The following is a 14,950-nucleotide window of genomic DNA, read 5'->3' as shown; positions in this document are numbered from 1 at the left end:
GATAAAAGACACACACACAAACATATGTTCCTAAGCGGAAGGACTAGTGGGCCATAAGCCACTAAACTTTGTATTTCTGTCTCCTAAACTACAATCTGAAGTGACGGACATGTGGAGCCTCCTTTTATTGACGCAAATACGCAAACCAGGCAGATACATTTTGGGCTGTGACCTTTACACATCTTCCGATCCCGAGATCGTGGGGTGGTACAAGGTTATCTTGGCACCGGTTTACACCGTGTCATTTTCCCCATGCACAGTGTATGACGAAGGAGACAAAAGGTCTCAGAGACAAAGGTTATAGACAGGACACTGCAGACTACTGAGACCGAAAAAGGTGAGACAGAGGGAACGATGTTCAGACAGCTGTGGCTTGTCTGGGGGGGGGGGTGTCCCACACCCCAAGGTCACGCGTGCAGGCAGACTGTGGCTGCCTGCTGGTGGGGAGTGGGCTCCCTCCGGACCCCACTCCGCGATCATCCCTACAACAATCCATGTTAGCGCATAGAGTGTTCTAAATATTTCCATCTGCTCGCCTTGGAGGGAGCTTCTGCACCCTGGTGCCCTCCAGATGTTCCAACTGCAGCTTTAGGAGTTCCCCTTATTTTCTATACAGTATTCTAAATGTATCAAAGGGTCAGAAACTGGTTTCCTGGATGGCTGTTCGGGGGAAAGGAAAAGCGAGGTCTGCAGAGGTACTGACCGTAATGCTTTCTGCGAAGCTTCATTAAGAGTTTGGGATTTGATCCTAGAGCTTTACAATCCGAAGCTGAAGGTTCCCTAAAGAATGAGGCAGCTTATAGTATTATAAAGTCCCTGTAGAAAGGATTACATCCTTCCAGTTCCCTGCCTTGTACTTCCTGGAAGGGACCCACAGGAGATCTGGTCCCTGGTTTACTTCCTTTAGTCTATGTGTGTGTGTGTGTGTGTATATATATATATAATGGTGTGTGTGTGTGTGTATACACACACACACACACACCATAAATATGCATGTCAACCAAACCTATTCTCCTGACCTTCAAGGTCTAATATATCTGCTTTTTCCAATATTATCCATTCTCTAAGTCAGCATAAGCCTCACAATATAATATAATCGTAAATCTGGCAGGGAGAAGCCGCCCCTATCTTTGGTATCCGTTAGTAATTTATATTTCATTGTGAATATGAATGCTGCCTGTGTAAATGTGTCCCACCCTAAATAAACCTGCCTTTCTGTAAACTGCCCTGAGACCTCAGGGTATAGGGCGGTATATAGATTCTAATAATAATAATAATTAATTTTTGCATTGTTATCCCTGTGTTGAAGTGCATCGTGGCAACAGCTGAGAGATTCCCAGAAGTGGCCTGGTTTATGATTCCTCCTCCTCCTCCTCCTCCGTCTTTTCCACTGGCAACGCAATGGTCTCTGATACACCCTCTGAACGGTCTCTTCTTAAAGATGGAGTGGAAAGAGGAGCCAGGCTGCTTCCTCAGGTAGGGAAAGAGCAACGGGAGCAGGGAGGAGGCACAGATAGGACCACCCAGCCTCCCTCTGTGTTGAGTGGGGATGATGGGGATCTAAGAGAAGCTCTGTCTTCTTCTTCCAGGCCCTCTTGACCTTTGAGGAGGTGGCTGTGTTTTTCACGGAGGAGGAGTGGGCTCTGCTGGATCCAGGCCAAAGAGCTCTGCACAAGGAAGTCATGGAGGAGAATTATGAGATGGTGGCCTCTCTAGGTAAGGGCAGATTTATCAAATCCCAAACTCTTGGCTGTTAGACGTTGGAGGTGTGAATCTGCTGTTTGAGCCATTTATTCATGCCGTGTCTTCTACTTTGGTGACCCCTCGTAGCTGAGTAAGATTGTCATCCATGAACACGGTCTTAATGGTGTGTCCGTAAGTGACTGTAGAGTCCAATTCTGGATCCACACATCCTTCCACAGTGGGGACATAGGTTTCCAGGCAGGAGTTAATTACAGTGAGGATTTGCCAAACATGCTTTCCTCTTAGTTTGTTTGTCCCTTTCGTCCGGAGTTTGTGTTTCTTCAAAGTCCATTACACCTTTGGTAAAGGATATTTTCCAACTGGAGCACTTGCAGGCCAGTGTTCCCAATTTTCTGTCCTTATACTGCATTTCTTTAGATTTGGCTTGAGAGCATCTTCAAACCTCTTTCATTGTCCTTCGGTATTTCTCTTTCCATTCTTAAATTGGGAATAGAGTAATTGCTTTGGAAGATGATAATCAGACATCCGAACAACATGACCAGCCCACCGAAGTTGATGTTGAAGATTGTAGTTTATAGCAATGCTGTACTTTTGTCAGCAGACAACTGTTCATAAACTGATATTGTGGTATGAATTCCCCCCCAAAAAACCTATATAGAATCTACAAGGAGAGTCACAGGCATGAGCCTTCCTGGTCCATGTTATTTATTAGCTTTTAATGGGACAGCTTTTAATTTGCTGTCTTTGTTTCACAAGATTAATATTTTTGAATATTTTTACAGCCACATATGACATAAACAACATTTCTGCTTTACTTATTCCACATAGCAGAGACTCTGATACTCAAGTCTGAGCTCATCTCCTCGCTTGGAACAGAAAAATACAGGGATGTTGTCCTGGACCAGTTCAGAGGTACATACTTCAACTTTGCTGTGAGACTGTAACTTTCTATGTCTCCTTTCAGTGTGTAGGAATATAAAAAGATCCCTTTTGGATCAGAGCGAGGGCCCATCTTCTCCAGCACCCTGGTGCAGGTTTAGGTGATGTGAACAGTTTCCTGGAATATATCAGTGAGATATTACAGATCAGGGAGGAAGGAGAAAACTGAATACAGAGGCATAGCATTTTCACAGGAGGGGGAAGATGGAGAAAGTGTGTCCCTCCAGAGGTTGCTGCACTACAACTCCCATCAGCCCTGGTCATTGGACTTCTTTAGTTGGGTTGATGGTACTTAGAGTCCAACCACATCTGGAGGGCCATAGATGCCTCACCTCAGCATAGAAGGTTTCTCTTGGTGCTCAGTGTTACATGCGAGTTGAAGGTAGAACTGAATACTAAGGGTTCTGGAGATTATTTTCAGATTTCCTTTCCTTTCCCAAAAATTTGGTTCATAGGAGAGGGAGGAAGGCTGGAGGTGTTAAAATAAGAGAAAGTGCTGATTGGTCTTGTTGTATCTTAAGTTCTCTTGTTGTTTTTCTTGAATACTTAACAGTATCCCCCCCCCCTTTAAACCAGGTGATGGAGAAGGCAATCAGAATTTTGAGGGGACATCTGTAAAGTACTTCAGCGTGAGTGAACACCTTAGGACACAACTACAAACTAACGCAGGGGAGAAACCCTTTAAATTTATGGAGTGTGGGAAGGGTTTCATTGAGAGTGGAGCTCTTAAAAGGCATCAACGAACTCACACAGGGGAGAACCCATTTCAATGTATGGACTGTAGGAAGAGCTTCAGGGATATGGGAAAACTTACAAGACATCAACGAACTCACACAGAGGAGAAACCATTTAAATGTATGGAGTGTGGTAAGGGTTTCATTGGCAGTGGAGCTCTTAGAGTACATCAACGAATTCACACCGGGGAGAAACCATATAAATGTGTGGAGTGTGGAATGAGCTTCTATCATAGGGAATCCTTTAATATGCATCAGATAAATCACACAGGGGAGAAACCATTTAAATGTATGGAGTGTGGGAAGGTTTTCAGTCAAAGGGGAAAACTTACCGTACATCAACGGACTCACACAGGGGAGAGACCATTTCAATGTATGGAGTGTTTGAAGAGTTTCATTGACAGTGGAACTCTTACAAGACATCAACGAATTCATACTGGGGAGAAACCGTTTAAATGTGTGGAGTGTGGAATGAGCTTCCGTCATAGGGAAACACTTAATGGGCATCAAAGAAATCACACAGGGGAGAAACCATTTCAATGTATGGAGTGTGGGAAGGTTTTCAGTCAAAGGAGAAAACTTACTGTACATCAACGGAATCACACCGGTGAGAAACCATTTCATTGTATGGAGTGCGGAATGAGCTTCAGTGAAAATGGAAGCCTTACCCAACATCAACGAACTCACACAGGGGAGAAACCATTTAAATGTATGGAATGTGGGAAGGGTTTCGGTCGGTGTTCACACCTTACTATACATCGAAGAACTCACACAGGGGAGAAACCATATAAATGTTTGGAGTGTGGGAAGGGTTTCAGTGAAGGGAGGAGACTCATTGTGCACCGACAAAGTCACACCGGGGAGAAACCATTTAAATGTATGGAGTGTGGGAAGGGTTTCATTGAGAGAGGAGCTCTTACAAAACATCAACGAACTCACACAGGCGAGAAACCATTTAAATGTATAGAGTGTGGGAAGGGTTTCATTGATAGAGGAGCTCTTACAAAACATCAACGAACTCACACAGGCGAGAAACCATTTAAATGTTTGGAATGTGGGAAGAGCTTCTGTCAGACTGGAGCTCTTGCAACACATCTACAAACTCACAAAGGTGAGAAACCATTTAAATGTATGGAATGCGGAAGGGGTTTCAGTCAGAATGGAAACCTTACTATACATCTACGAACTCACACAGGCGAGAAACCATTTAAATGCTTGGAATGTGGGAAGAGCTTCAGTCAGAATGGAGCTCTTACAACACATCTACGAACTCACACAGGTGAGAAACCATTTAAATGTTTGGAATGTGGGAAGAGCTTCAGTCAGAATGGAGGCCTTACAATACATCTACGAACTCACACAGGTGAGAAACCATATAAATGTTTGGAATGTGGGAAGAGATTCAGTTGGAATAGAGTTCTTACAAGACACCAACAAACTCACACAGGGGAGAAACCATTTAAATCTTTGGAGTGTGGGGAGGGTTTCAGTCAAGGGGAAAACTTACTGTGTGAGGCTGAAAAGGCGTTTCCCATAAACTCTGTATGAATAAAGTTTCTATGTTAGTATTAATGGTGTTCTTTCAAAATAGTTGGTTTTGAGTTTCCCAGGGTATCAAACAACAGCATTGATGTAACATTTATATGTAATTAATGACACAATATTAATACTAATGTTCAGATATATAGTTAATTTCTTAAATAATATATGTGGTTTAGTGAAATGTCTTTATTAAATCATAGGAATAGTCAATCAGGGATAGTCTGTGAGGACCACAAGTGATCTCATGGTATAACTGATGATATATTTAGTATGCTTAATGGTATGAATGGAAGATATGAATGGAGACGTGTCTGAAGTGAGTGGGATCAGATGGCACTATGACTCTGAAGACAGAAGATAAAGAAATGATTAAATGGAAGATGAAGAATTATTGAGTTAGCCAGTGGACCTGGCGAAATCAGGATGGACAAAAATAATTGGGCGAAAATATGGCATAAGCAGGATTACAGCATGTCTGGGTGAAGTAGGACAACCTGAAAACTAAAATTATGATTGATTGATTGATGAATGAATGAGTCCTTATTGCTTATTACTTGTTAATCAATAAAGATTGGTAATCTGAAGAGAATTGTATATTTTGTCTTTCTTGAAAACACTATGATAAAGGTGAAAAGGGACTTGACTCTGTTTTCGTGACAACTGTACATCAACGGACTCACACAGGAGAAACCATATAAATGTTTGGAGTGTGGGAAGGGTTTCAGTGGCCCTTTTCAGAAATAAGGTGTTCGTTTCCTCTTTCGCTGCCGGGGATTGAACCTGTGACTGTCTCACCAAATAAATGGCAATACAGATCTTCTCTGCCACTCTAGGAAAACTGGTCTTCCCTGGAAATAGGACGGATAGATTGTTCAGTGATTTTGGAGGTCAGATAAAAAAATCTTTCCCCTAGAAGACGTGGACCAGGTACACTCCCACCAGATGTGAAAATAGGAATCCGAGACCTTATGCATGCAAAGCAACTGCTCGACCACTGAGCTGCACCCGCCCCCATAACAAAGCCTAAATTTATCCGTCAGCTCCTGCGTTTTTAGAAAAGGTACCCGTTGCAATGACACTTGGATCAGCTTTTAGAGTTGTCATAAGTCACTGCTCTAAACCCCTTTCCAGGGGGAGGCTTTTCAGAAATGGGGGGGCTGCCTTTCGCTACCGCTCGCAGGAACTGAAGGCACTGATTCCTCACTAAATACTGTAAATGGGAATATACTGTACAGTAGATATTGCTGGCTGGGAAGCGAATTTCTCTTTGAAGGGAGCGGGAGGCGGATCTCCTGCCACTCATCCCGCCCTCTGGGCCAATGAGCTCCTTTTCCTAGAGAGGCAGGAAGTGGGGTTTTTTTTGGGGGGGGAGAAGCAAAGATGGAGGGGAGGGGTCTCCATGCACAACCCCGGAAGAGAAAGAGGCCCGCAGAGGAGGATGAAGAGGTGCCGCGTATTTTGGGGGGCGGTGGGGGCCGCGACTTGGGGTTGGGGGTCGGCAGAAGAATTTGCATTTCCTCCCCCTGAACCTATAAACAGAGCAGCTGGGAAAGGAGAGTGGGGGGGGGTGAGGGGAGAGGAGGAAAGGGCTCCCCACTTTCCCTCTGGAAATCAGGGGGGGGGGCGGCGGGATGCAGGCCATCCTGTTGCAAAGTGGGGTCCTCCCCCCACAACGGGGTTTGCATTGCAAGATCCTTTCTGAAGCGCAGAGATCAAGCCAGCCTCCCATGGTGGGAGGGGGGCAAAGGCACTTGAGACGAACCACAAAAGTGTGCCCCCCCAGTGGAACTTAATTACAAAGGGATTTGCAGCCCCACCCTGTGCATGTTGACTCAGAGGTCAGTCCTTCTCCGTTCAAAGGGGGGGGGGCAGCCCCATTCCACCTAGTGATGCTCCTCTCTGTTTAACACCCTCCATCTCCCCTCTCACTCCTGCCCCCCCCATCGCTCCCCCCAGGCTCTGTCTCCTGCTTCAGGAGAGGGGTGAGCTCCTCCAGGACCCTGATCTGCCCCCTCCTAAATCTGCTGCTGAAGCCCCTGCCTCAGTGGGGCGGAGATGGGGGGGCAAGCAGGGGGGAGGAAGTGGAAGCAGCTGGAGAACAGAGTCACCTCTGGATTGGGGGAGATTTTGAGTTGGGTGGGGGGTGAGAGATGGACACTGTCGAGGAAAATCAGCCTCTGGAGCCTCCTTATTAAGAACGGGCTGATGTGAGAAGCAAGCAAAAGGAAACAAGAATTTGCTTCTTGGGAAGGGGGACGCCCCCCCAGCTCCCCATTCAGAAATCCTAGTCTGGCCTGTTGATATTGCTTTGGCACAAGGGCCTTATAACACTATAGGTCTTCTAAAGCCCTCCTCTGGGTATAGGGTGGTATATAAATTCAGTTAATAATAATAATAATAATTTATGCCTTGTTCTCCTGAAAGAGCTGCTCCTTGCTTTGAATTGCTTCATGGCAACAGCTGAGTCCTGGAAGTGGCCCAGTTTCCGCCTCCTTGTCCTCCGTCTCTTCCAAAGGCAGCGCAATGGCCTCAGAGGCACCATCGTTTGCACTGTCTCTTCTCAGAGGTGGAGTGGAAAGAGGAGCCAGGCAGCTTCCTCAGGTAGGGAAAGAGCAACGGGAGCAGGGAGGAGGGAAGAGGCACAGATGGGACCACCCAGCCTCCCTCTGTGTTGAGTGGGGATGATGGGGATCTAAGAGAACCTCTGTTTTCTTCCTCTTCTTCTTCCAGGCCCTCTTGACCTTTGAGGAGGTGGCTGTGTTCTTCACGGAGGAGGAGTGGGCTCTGCTGGATCCAGGCCAAAGAGCTCTGCACAAGGAAGTCATGGAGGAGAATTATGAGATGGTGGCCTCTTTAGGTAAGGGCAGATTTTTATTCCTCCTGGCTGTTAGACATTGAAGGTGTGAAACTACTGTTTGAGCCATTTATTCATGCCGTGAAGGAGCAACATAGGAATAGCCTGCTGTATCAGCCCAGTTGCCCATCTAGTCCAGCATCCTGTTCTCCCATTGGCAAAACCAGATGCCTGTGGGAAACCAGAAAGCAGGATTCGAACACAAGAGCACTCTTGCCTCCTGTAGTTTCCAGTATTTAGGAACATTAGTGCTTCTGAGGGTGGAGGCATTGCAGAGCCATCACAACGAGTGGCCAGCAATAGACTTCTCCATGTATTTGGGCCATCATTGCTCCCTGTGGGATCGAGTTCCCTAATTTAACTATGTGCTGTGTGGAGAAGGCTGATCTTTTATTTGTGCTTTATTATTATTACTACTACTACTACTACTACAGTGGTACTTCAGGTTACAAACATTTCGGGTTACAAACTCCGCTAACCTGGAAGTAGTACCTCAGGTTACAAACTTTGCCCCAGGATGAGAACGTGCGCCAGTGGCCCGGTGGCAGCGGGAGGCCCCATTAGCGAAAGCATGCCTCGGGTTAAGAACGGTTTCGGGCTAAGAACAGACCTCCGGAATGAATTAATTTGTAACCCAAGGTACCACTGTGTTGTTGTTGTTGTTGTTGTTGTTATTGAATTTGTATTCCGCCCTACACCCTCAGGGCTCCCAGAGGTTCACAGGATAAAATCATAATATCAAAACACAAAATACAAAATACATAATCAAAATAAAACCCCAAGACAACCCATTTGTTTCACATCTGGCTGAAAGAAATCTGATTTGGCTAGCTTCAAGCAGAAGGGGGCGGCGGGAGGAATCCTGCATTCCTCTATGATTATTGCTGCACTTCTAATTTAGTATCACATCATCAGTCCATGGAGCTCTGTTTTCATCTCAACAGCTGCAAATCTTGAAATGCCACCATTACCTGACCCACCTCTTCCTTTCTCAAGACAATATGCTTTTTGTATTGAAGCCACAACTCCCAAGTTCCTTTTCCTTATCTCTCATTAAATATTTCTTAAAGCATATACCGAGTCTTTCAGTGCAAAAAAAAAGGAAAGAAAAGCTATTTATTCTAGAGGCAGGAGCTACTGCACTTTCCAGAGCCTCCAAAAAAGGAAAGTCTCTTGTTTACACTCCTTGCTGAAACAAATCTGATTTAACTAGCTTCAGTACGGTATAAGCAGGGTTGGTCCATGTTATTCATCATTTTGATCACACGTTTCTGAACCTCTTCCAACTCTATAATATCCATTGCGGGGGGGGGGGCAACCAAAACGTACACAGTATTCCAAATGCAGTTGTACCATAGATTTGGCTTTGCTTCAGTAAGGCTTAGAATGCAGGTTTGCTATAACCTCCTTCCGTCGGGCCTGTAAGACAGAGCTATTCCGCTTGGCTTTTAATTTGAGTTCAGCCTGATCTTTTATTTCCCTGTTGTTACCTCTCCCTCCCCTTTTATGAAGATTACCCGCTCTGAGACCCCACAGCTAATTCTCCCCTGGCCTCCTCGCTGGCCCAAGTAGGACTAATTCAGCCAGCTAGCCCTGTTGATTATCTAATATTTATTAGATGGATTTCCCCTAAATTGATTTCTGAACTTTGAATTTCATTGTCATTCATGTCTTTAGATTGTCTTTTATGCTGCTTTTACAATTAAATGTTTTATATTTGTTGTTAGCTGCCCTGAGCCCGGTTTTTGAACTAGGGAGGGTGGGGTATAAATAAAAAAATATTAATATCATTAACAATGCTTCCATCAGTCTTCCAAGGACAGAGTTTAAATTGACCAGCCTGCTTGGGTTGTTACTGTTGGGATGTGTCCAAGGGAACGGGGGCAATTCGCAGGCCCCCAGCTGGCTCCAGCCCACTGGCCGGCAGCTGGGCGAAACTCCGGTCCTCGGAACAGCATCAAAACAGCGGCACACAGCTTCTCAGAAGCCTTCAGAAGCTTGAGCACGCCTCAATCAGCAGAGTGAATAACACGCAACAGAAGTGGCAGACAGAGACATATGTAAAGCATATTTGTTGTTGTTTAGTCATTTAGTCGTGTCCAACGGTTCATGATCCCCTGGACCAGAGCACGCCAGGCACTCCTGTCTTCCACTGCCTCCCGCAGTTTGGTCAGACTCATGTTTGTAGCTTTGAGAACACTGTCCAACCATCTCGTCCTCTGCCGTCCCCTTCTCCTTGTGCCCTCCATCCTTCCCAACATCAGGGTCTTTTCCAGGGAGTCTTCTCTTCTCATGAGGTGGCCAAAGTACTGGAGCCTCAGCTTCACAATCTGTCCTTCCAGTGAGCACTCAGGGCTGATTTCCTTCAGAATGGAGAGGTTTGATCTTCTTGCAGTCCATGGGACTCTCAAGAGTCTCCTCCAGCACCATAATTCAGAAGCATCAATTCTTCGGCGATCAGCCTTCTTCATGGTCCAGCTCTCACTTCCATACATCACTACAGGGAAAACCATGTAAATTTTATATCCATATTCCATAATTGTGATAGTTGTTCTCCGAACCCCCACTTCATATCCTTTTTAAATATTTCATTCAAATGATGATATTGTAACCATGTTGTCAACATTCCTGGTACATCCTTCAACCCTTTTAATTTAAATTCTCCACCCTCCACTCTTAATAAATAAGTCACCCAACTTTCCGCCATAGTTTTATTTTCACTGCTATGGCTTCCAAAGGTGAAAGTCAAAGTGGTGTTTTAGCTCCCAATAAATTTTTATATATGTCCCATATTCCAGGGACATCCAGCTTCTAAGAGACTGCGATCTACTCACGGTATAAAAAACAAGTGGCAGTGATCTACTTATTGTTAGAGTTGTTGAGCTTTTTTTGGGAATATGATAAAAAAACCCTACTTTTCCCTTTCATTTCTAGCAGATACCTGATTCAGTTTTGTACATCTTTGCTAATTTGCTCGGTGTCAGATACCACCTGTACATCATTTTCATAAAATTCTTCAGTGTGCAACATGCTGTAAATCTTAAATCTCTTCCACATTTCTCCCAAGCACTCATCTCTATATTATGGCCTGTATCTCTTGCCCAGTGAATCATAGCTGTTTTTACCAGTTCATCCTGTTCGCATAACAAATAGAATTGAGTTGTGATCAGAAATAGTCCTCAGTAGAATTTGCACTTTTTTGGGTCTTAAATCTTAGTTATGCATATTGAATTATTTTCCCAGAAGAATTCTTACCATTGTAATAAAATATCAGTTGTCTTTCTAGTGAGTGTTTGTATCTCCATTTTTTCTCATTTGGCGCAAAGACTCACCGAGACCATTTTCTCTCCTTCAACAATTGCCTGTACCCTGATAATTCTTCCTTGGTCATCTTTAAAAAAAATTGTTAGGTGTAAAAACCATGTTTATATGCATTAACACATTGATCTTTTTAGTCTATCACTGGTTATAAACTCTTCAACAAATATTTTGGTTACTAATACTCTGCTGTGTCAACTTGCAACATGTGTCTCCTCCACTAAGGGACTATTTTCTGGGATTATTTCCTTTCCTTAAAATGTGGTATATAGGAGAGGGGAGACTGTTGGAGGTGTTGAAATAAGAGAAGGTGCTGATGGGTCTTGCTGTGTGTTCTCTTGTTCTGTTCCTTGAAATCCTAACAATATTTTCTTATTCCCCACTTAAAACCGGGTGATGAAGAAGGCAATCAGAATTATGAGGGGCCATCTGTAAAGTACGTCAGTGTGAGTGAACACCTTAGCACACATCTACAGAACACAGAGGAGAAACCCTTTAAATGTATGGAGTGTGGAAAGAGCTTCAGTAAAAATGGAAATCTTACTGCACATCAACGAATTCACACAGGGGAGAAACCATTTAGATGTATGGAGTGTGGAAAGTGCTTCAGTGAAAGCGGTAATCTTACTGTACATCAACGAACTCACACGGGTGAGAAACCATTTAAATGTATGGAGTGTGGAAAGAGCTTCCGTGAAAATGGAAAACTTATTATACATCAACGAACTCACACTGGTGAGAAACCCTTTAGATGTACGGAGTGTGGGCAGAGCTTCAGTCAGAATGGAACTCTTACAACACATCTACAAATTCACACAGGGGAGAAACCCTTTAAATGTATGGAGTGTGGTCAGAGCTTCAGTCGGAATAGAACTCTTACAGCACATCTACGAATTCACACAGGGGAGAAACCGTTTAAATGTATGGAGTGTGGTCAGAGCTTCAGTCACAATGGACGCCTTACTCTACACCAACGAACCCATACAGGGGAGAAACCATTTAGATGTATGGAGTGTGGGAAGTGCTTCAGTCAGTGTTCACACCTAACTCTCCATCAACGAACTCATACGGGGGAGAAACCATTTAAATGTATGGAGTGTGGGCAGAGCTTCAGTTCGTGTTCACAACTTACTCTACATCAACGAACTCATACAGGGGAGAAACCATTTAAATGTATGGAGTGTGGGCTGAGCTTCAGTCGGTGTTCACAGCTTACCCTGCACCAACGAACTCATACAGGGGAGAAACCCTATAAATGTTTGGAGTGTGGAACGAGCTTCATTTGTAGTTCAAGACTCACTGTGCACCAGCAAACTCACACCGGGGAGAAACCATTTACATGTTTGGAGTGTGGGAAGTGCTTCAGTCAGTGTTCACACCTTACTATACATCAACGATCTCACACAGGGGAGAAACCATTTAAATGTATGGATTGTGGAAAGTGCTTCAGTCATAGTGGATCTCTTGCAAAGCATCAACAAATTCACACAGGGGAGAAACCATTTAAGTGTATGGAGTGTGGAAAGAACTTCAGACAGTGTTCACACCTTACTAGACATAAACGAACTCACACAGGGGAGAAACCATTTAAATGTATGGATTGTGGGAAATGCTTCAGTCATAGTGGAGGTCTTACAAGACATCTACAAACTCACACAGGGGAGAAACCCTTTAAATGTTTGGAGTGTGGAAAGAGCTTTAGTGAAAATGGAAAACTTACAATACATCAACGAACTCATACAGGGGAAAAACCATTTAAATGTAAGGAGTCTGGAAAGAGCTTTAGTACAATACATCAACAAACTCACACGGATGAGAAACCATTTAAATGAATGGAGTGTGGGAAGTGCTTCAGTTATAACTGAGTTATTAATAAACACCTATGAACTCTCACAGGGGAGAACCCATTTAGATGTATGGAGTGTGCCAAGTTTTTCCAACAGATCTTGGACACTTTGTCCCTCATTTCAACAAACTGATATAGGGAAAAATCAATTGTAAATGTATGGAGTATAGTTGATGTTCTGGTGTTTGTATGGAATTTTGTGCATATATGTATTAAGACAGTGAATGTAATGTCTCATAATCATAAGTATAATTAAAGATACAATGTACTGTTAGGGATGTGCAGAATGAGACACTGGAGTGCTGATTGTGAGTGAACATGTGCTGAGAATCCATTGATATTTGATCTTTGGCAGACATAGTTAAAAATGGAGAGTTGTGAAAAGTAGAACACAACCGTGGTGTTTAGGAAGCAGGATTGGCTCTGGAATCCTAGAACTGTAGAGTTGAAAGGGACTCCAAGGGTCTAGTCCAACTCCCTGTTATAAGAACAACAGCATAAATCCCATTTTTATAATTGCAATAAAGGAACAATGAAAACACAGAAAGACTGAAACCATCGTCTTATGTGCACAGTGTAATTTTAACCCGTCCTACGTTGTTTGTATTTTATAAATTCATTCCATTTATGATGCTTTCTCATTCATGGCTCCATTAAAGGGCAGAGTGGATAAAATCCCTGTTTGCAGCTGGAATAAAGAGGTTCTGAGGGGAACAACCAATATGGGGTGGGAAGGTGGCACAGGGAAATGTGGGCATTGCCAGTGGTTTCAGGAGAGTCATTTCCTCCCTAAATGGTGGTCCAGTGTACCTTTTGTAAAAAGAGGGAGCTGATGGAGAAAGTTAGGCTTTGTTATGGGGGGTGTGGGGCGCAGCTCAGTGGGAGAGCAATTGTTTTGCATGCAGAAAGTCTCGGATTCCTCTTTTCACGTTTGGTGGGAGTGTAGCGTGGTCCAGGTCTTCTGGGGCAAAGTTTTTTAATCTGACCTTCAAAATCTCTTAAACAATTTATCCATCCGAATTCAGCACTTGTGTTATTATAACTAGAGGAGAAGGACTGCCTGCCGGGAGCCTGAGGGCCCTGCTCTGCCTCTCTCCACCCATAGCTGTCAACTTTTCCCTTTTCTTGTGAGGAATCCTATTTGGAATAAGGGAATTTCCCTTTAAAAAAGGGGGAAAGTTGACAGCTATGTCTCCACCTGGCCTAGGGTGGGGCCTGACGGGCTTCACAAGGACTGGCTGCTGCTCAACAGAGAGGCCTCCTCCTCTAAATTGTTTCTAAAATACTTTTTATACTTTTAAAAATTCTGTTTTAGTGTTTTAACTGCTTTTAACTGGGCTGCAAGGGTATTCAGTGGGAGGGGCTTGGGAGGAGAGGAGTTGGGGAGAGCCTGGGAGACCAATTACAGTGGTTCTGGGTAGGGGGAGGTATAGCGTGAGAGGAAGCGCAGCCCAGGTAAGGGGCGGGAGGCTCAGGCACTTAATGACTCTGCTGTGTGCCAGCCCCTCCTCCATCTTGGGGAACTGTGGTTGTCATATCAGCCAACCCTTGGGTCTGCGACTGCTGCTGCTGAATGCCAGATCAACCCAGAATAAAATTTCCCTCATCCACGGATCTGATTTTGGACTAGGAGTCTGATCTGGCATGTATTACTAAAACCTGGGTGGGTGAACAGGGTGGAGTTGGTCTCAACCAGCTGTGCCCACCTGAGTACCTAGTGCGGCATCAGGCCAGAATCAAGGGTTGGGGGAGGAGGAGTTGCTGTGGTCTATAGAGATTCTCTATCTCCAGGCTCTCTGTCCAGTTGAGGGGGAATCTAGAGTGTGTGTTCCTGGCACTGGGCAATTGGGGATTCTGCTGGTTTATCGCTCATCTCACTGCCCAGCAGTCTGCCCAGAGTTGGTTTCAGAGGCGGTGTTGAAGACTTCCAGATTGCTGGTTCTTGGAGACTTCAACATCCATGCCAAGGCAACTGGCTCTGGGCTGGTTCAGGACTTCATGGTTGCCATGACA

The 14,950-nt window shown here is 44.5% G+C and overlaps 2 protein-coding genes across 7 annotated transcripts in view; both read left to right on the top strand.

The window, feature by feature from the left end:
* Positions 1-5,508, top strand: part of LOC309364552 (uncharacterized protein) — a 419,096-nt gene extending 413,588 nt beyond the window's left edge. The window contains exons 3-5 of the mRNA XM_081902120.1: positions 1,590-1,716; positions 2,533-2,616; positions 3,220-5,508. Coding sequence (XP_081758246.1) covers positions 1,590-1,716; positions 2,533-2,616; positions 3,220-4,925 — 1,917 coding nt within the window. The 3' untranslated portion in view covers positions 4,926-5,508. The remainder of the gene's footprint in view (positions 1-1,589; positions 1,717-2,532; positions 2,617-3,219) is intronic.
* The window catches only part of LOC309364725 (uncharacterized protein), a 30,034-nt gene that overhangs the window by 777 nt on the left and 14,307 nt on the right, over positions 1-14,950 (top strand). Inside the window, exons 1-4 of one of the 6 annotated variants that reach the window (XR_014165872.1) lie at positions 6,282-6,365; positions 7,344-7,520; positions 7,650-7,776; positions 11,494-13,005. The exons of 1 other annotated variant lie outside the window; for it this stretch is intronic. Coding sequence is in view for 3 of the 5 variants with exons in the window: in XM_081902529.1 (XP_081758655.1) it covers positions 7,443-7,520; positions 7,650-7,776; positions 11,494-12,923 (1,635 nt within the window). In the remaining 2 variants the exon portion in view is untranslated. Of the gene's footprint in view, positions 1-6,281; positions 6,366-7,343; positions 7,521-7,649; positions 7,777-11,493; positions 13,485-14,950 lie in introns of those variants that run through there. 4 more of the 6 variants (XM_081902529.1, XM_081902531.1, XM_081902530.1 and 1 more) reach the window with 4 other exon arrangements.

This window comes from Podarcis melisellensis (genome assembly GCF_964234715.1).
Source record: "Podarcis melisellensis genome assembly, chromosome: 2".
NCBI classification, from domain to species: domain Eukaryota; kingdom Metazoa; phylum Chordata; class Lepidosauria; order Squamata; family Lacertidae; genus Podarcis; species Podarcis melisellensis.
The sequence above is the reverse complement of the archived record's forward strand: the minus strand, read 5'-3'. Positions and strand labels throughout refer to the sequence as shown.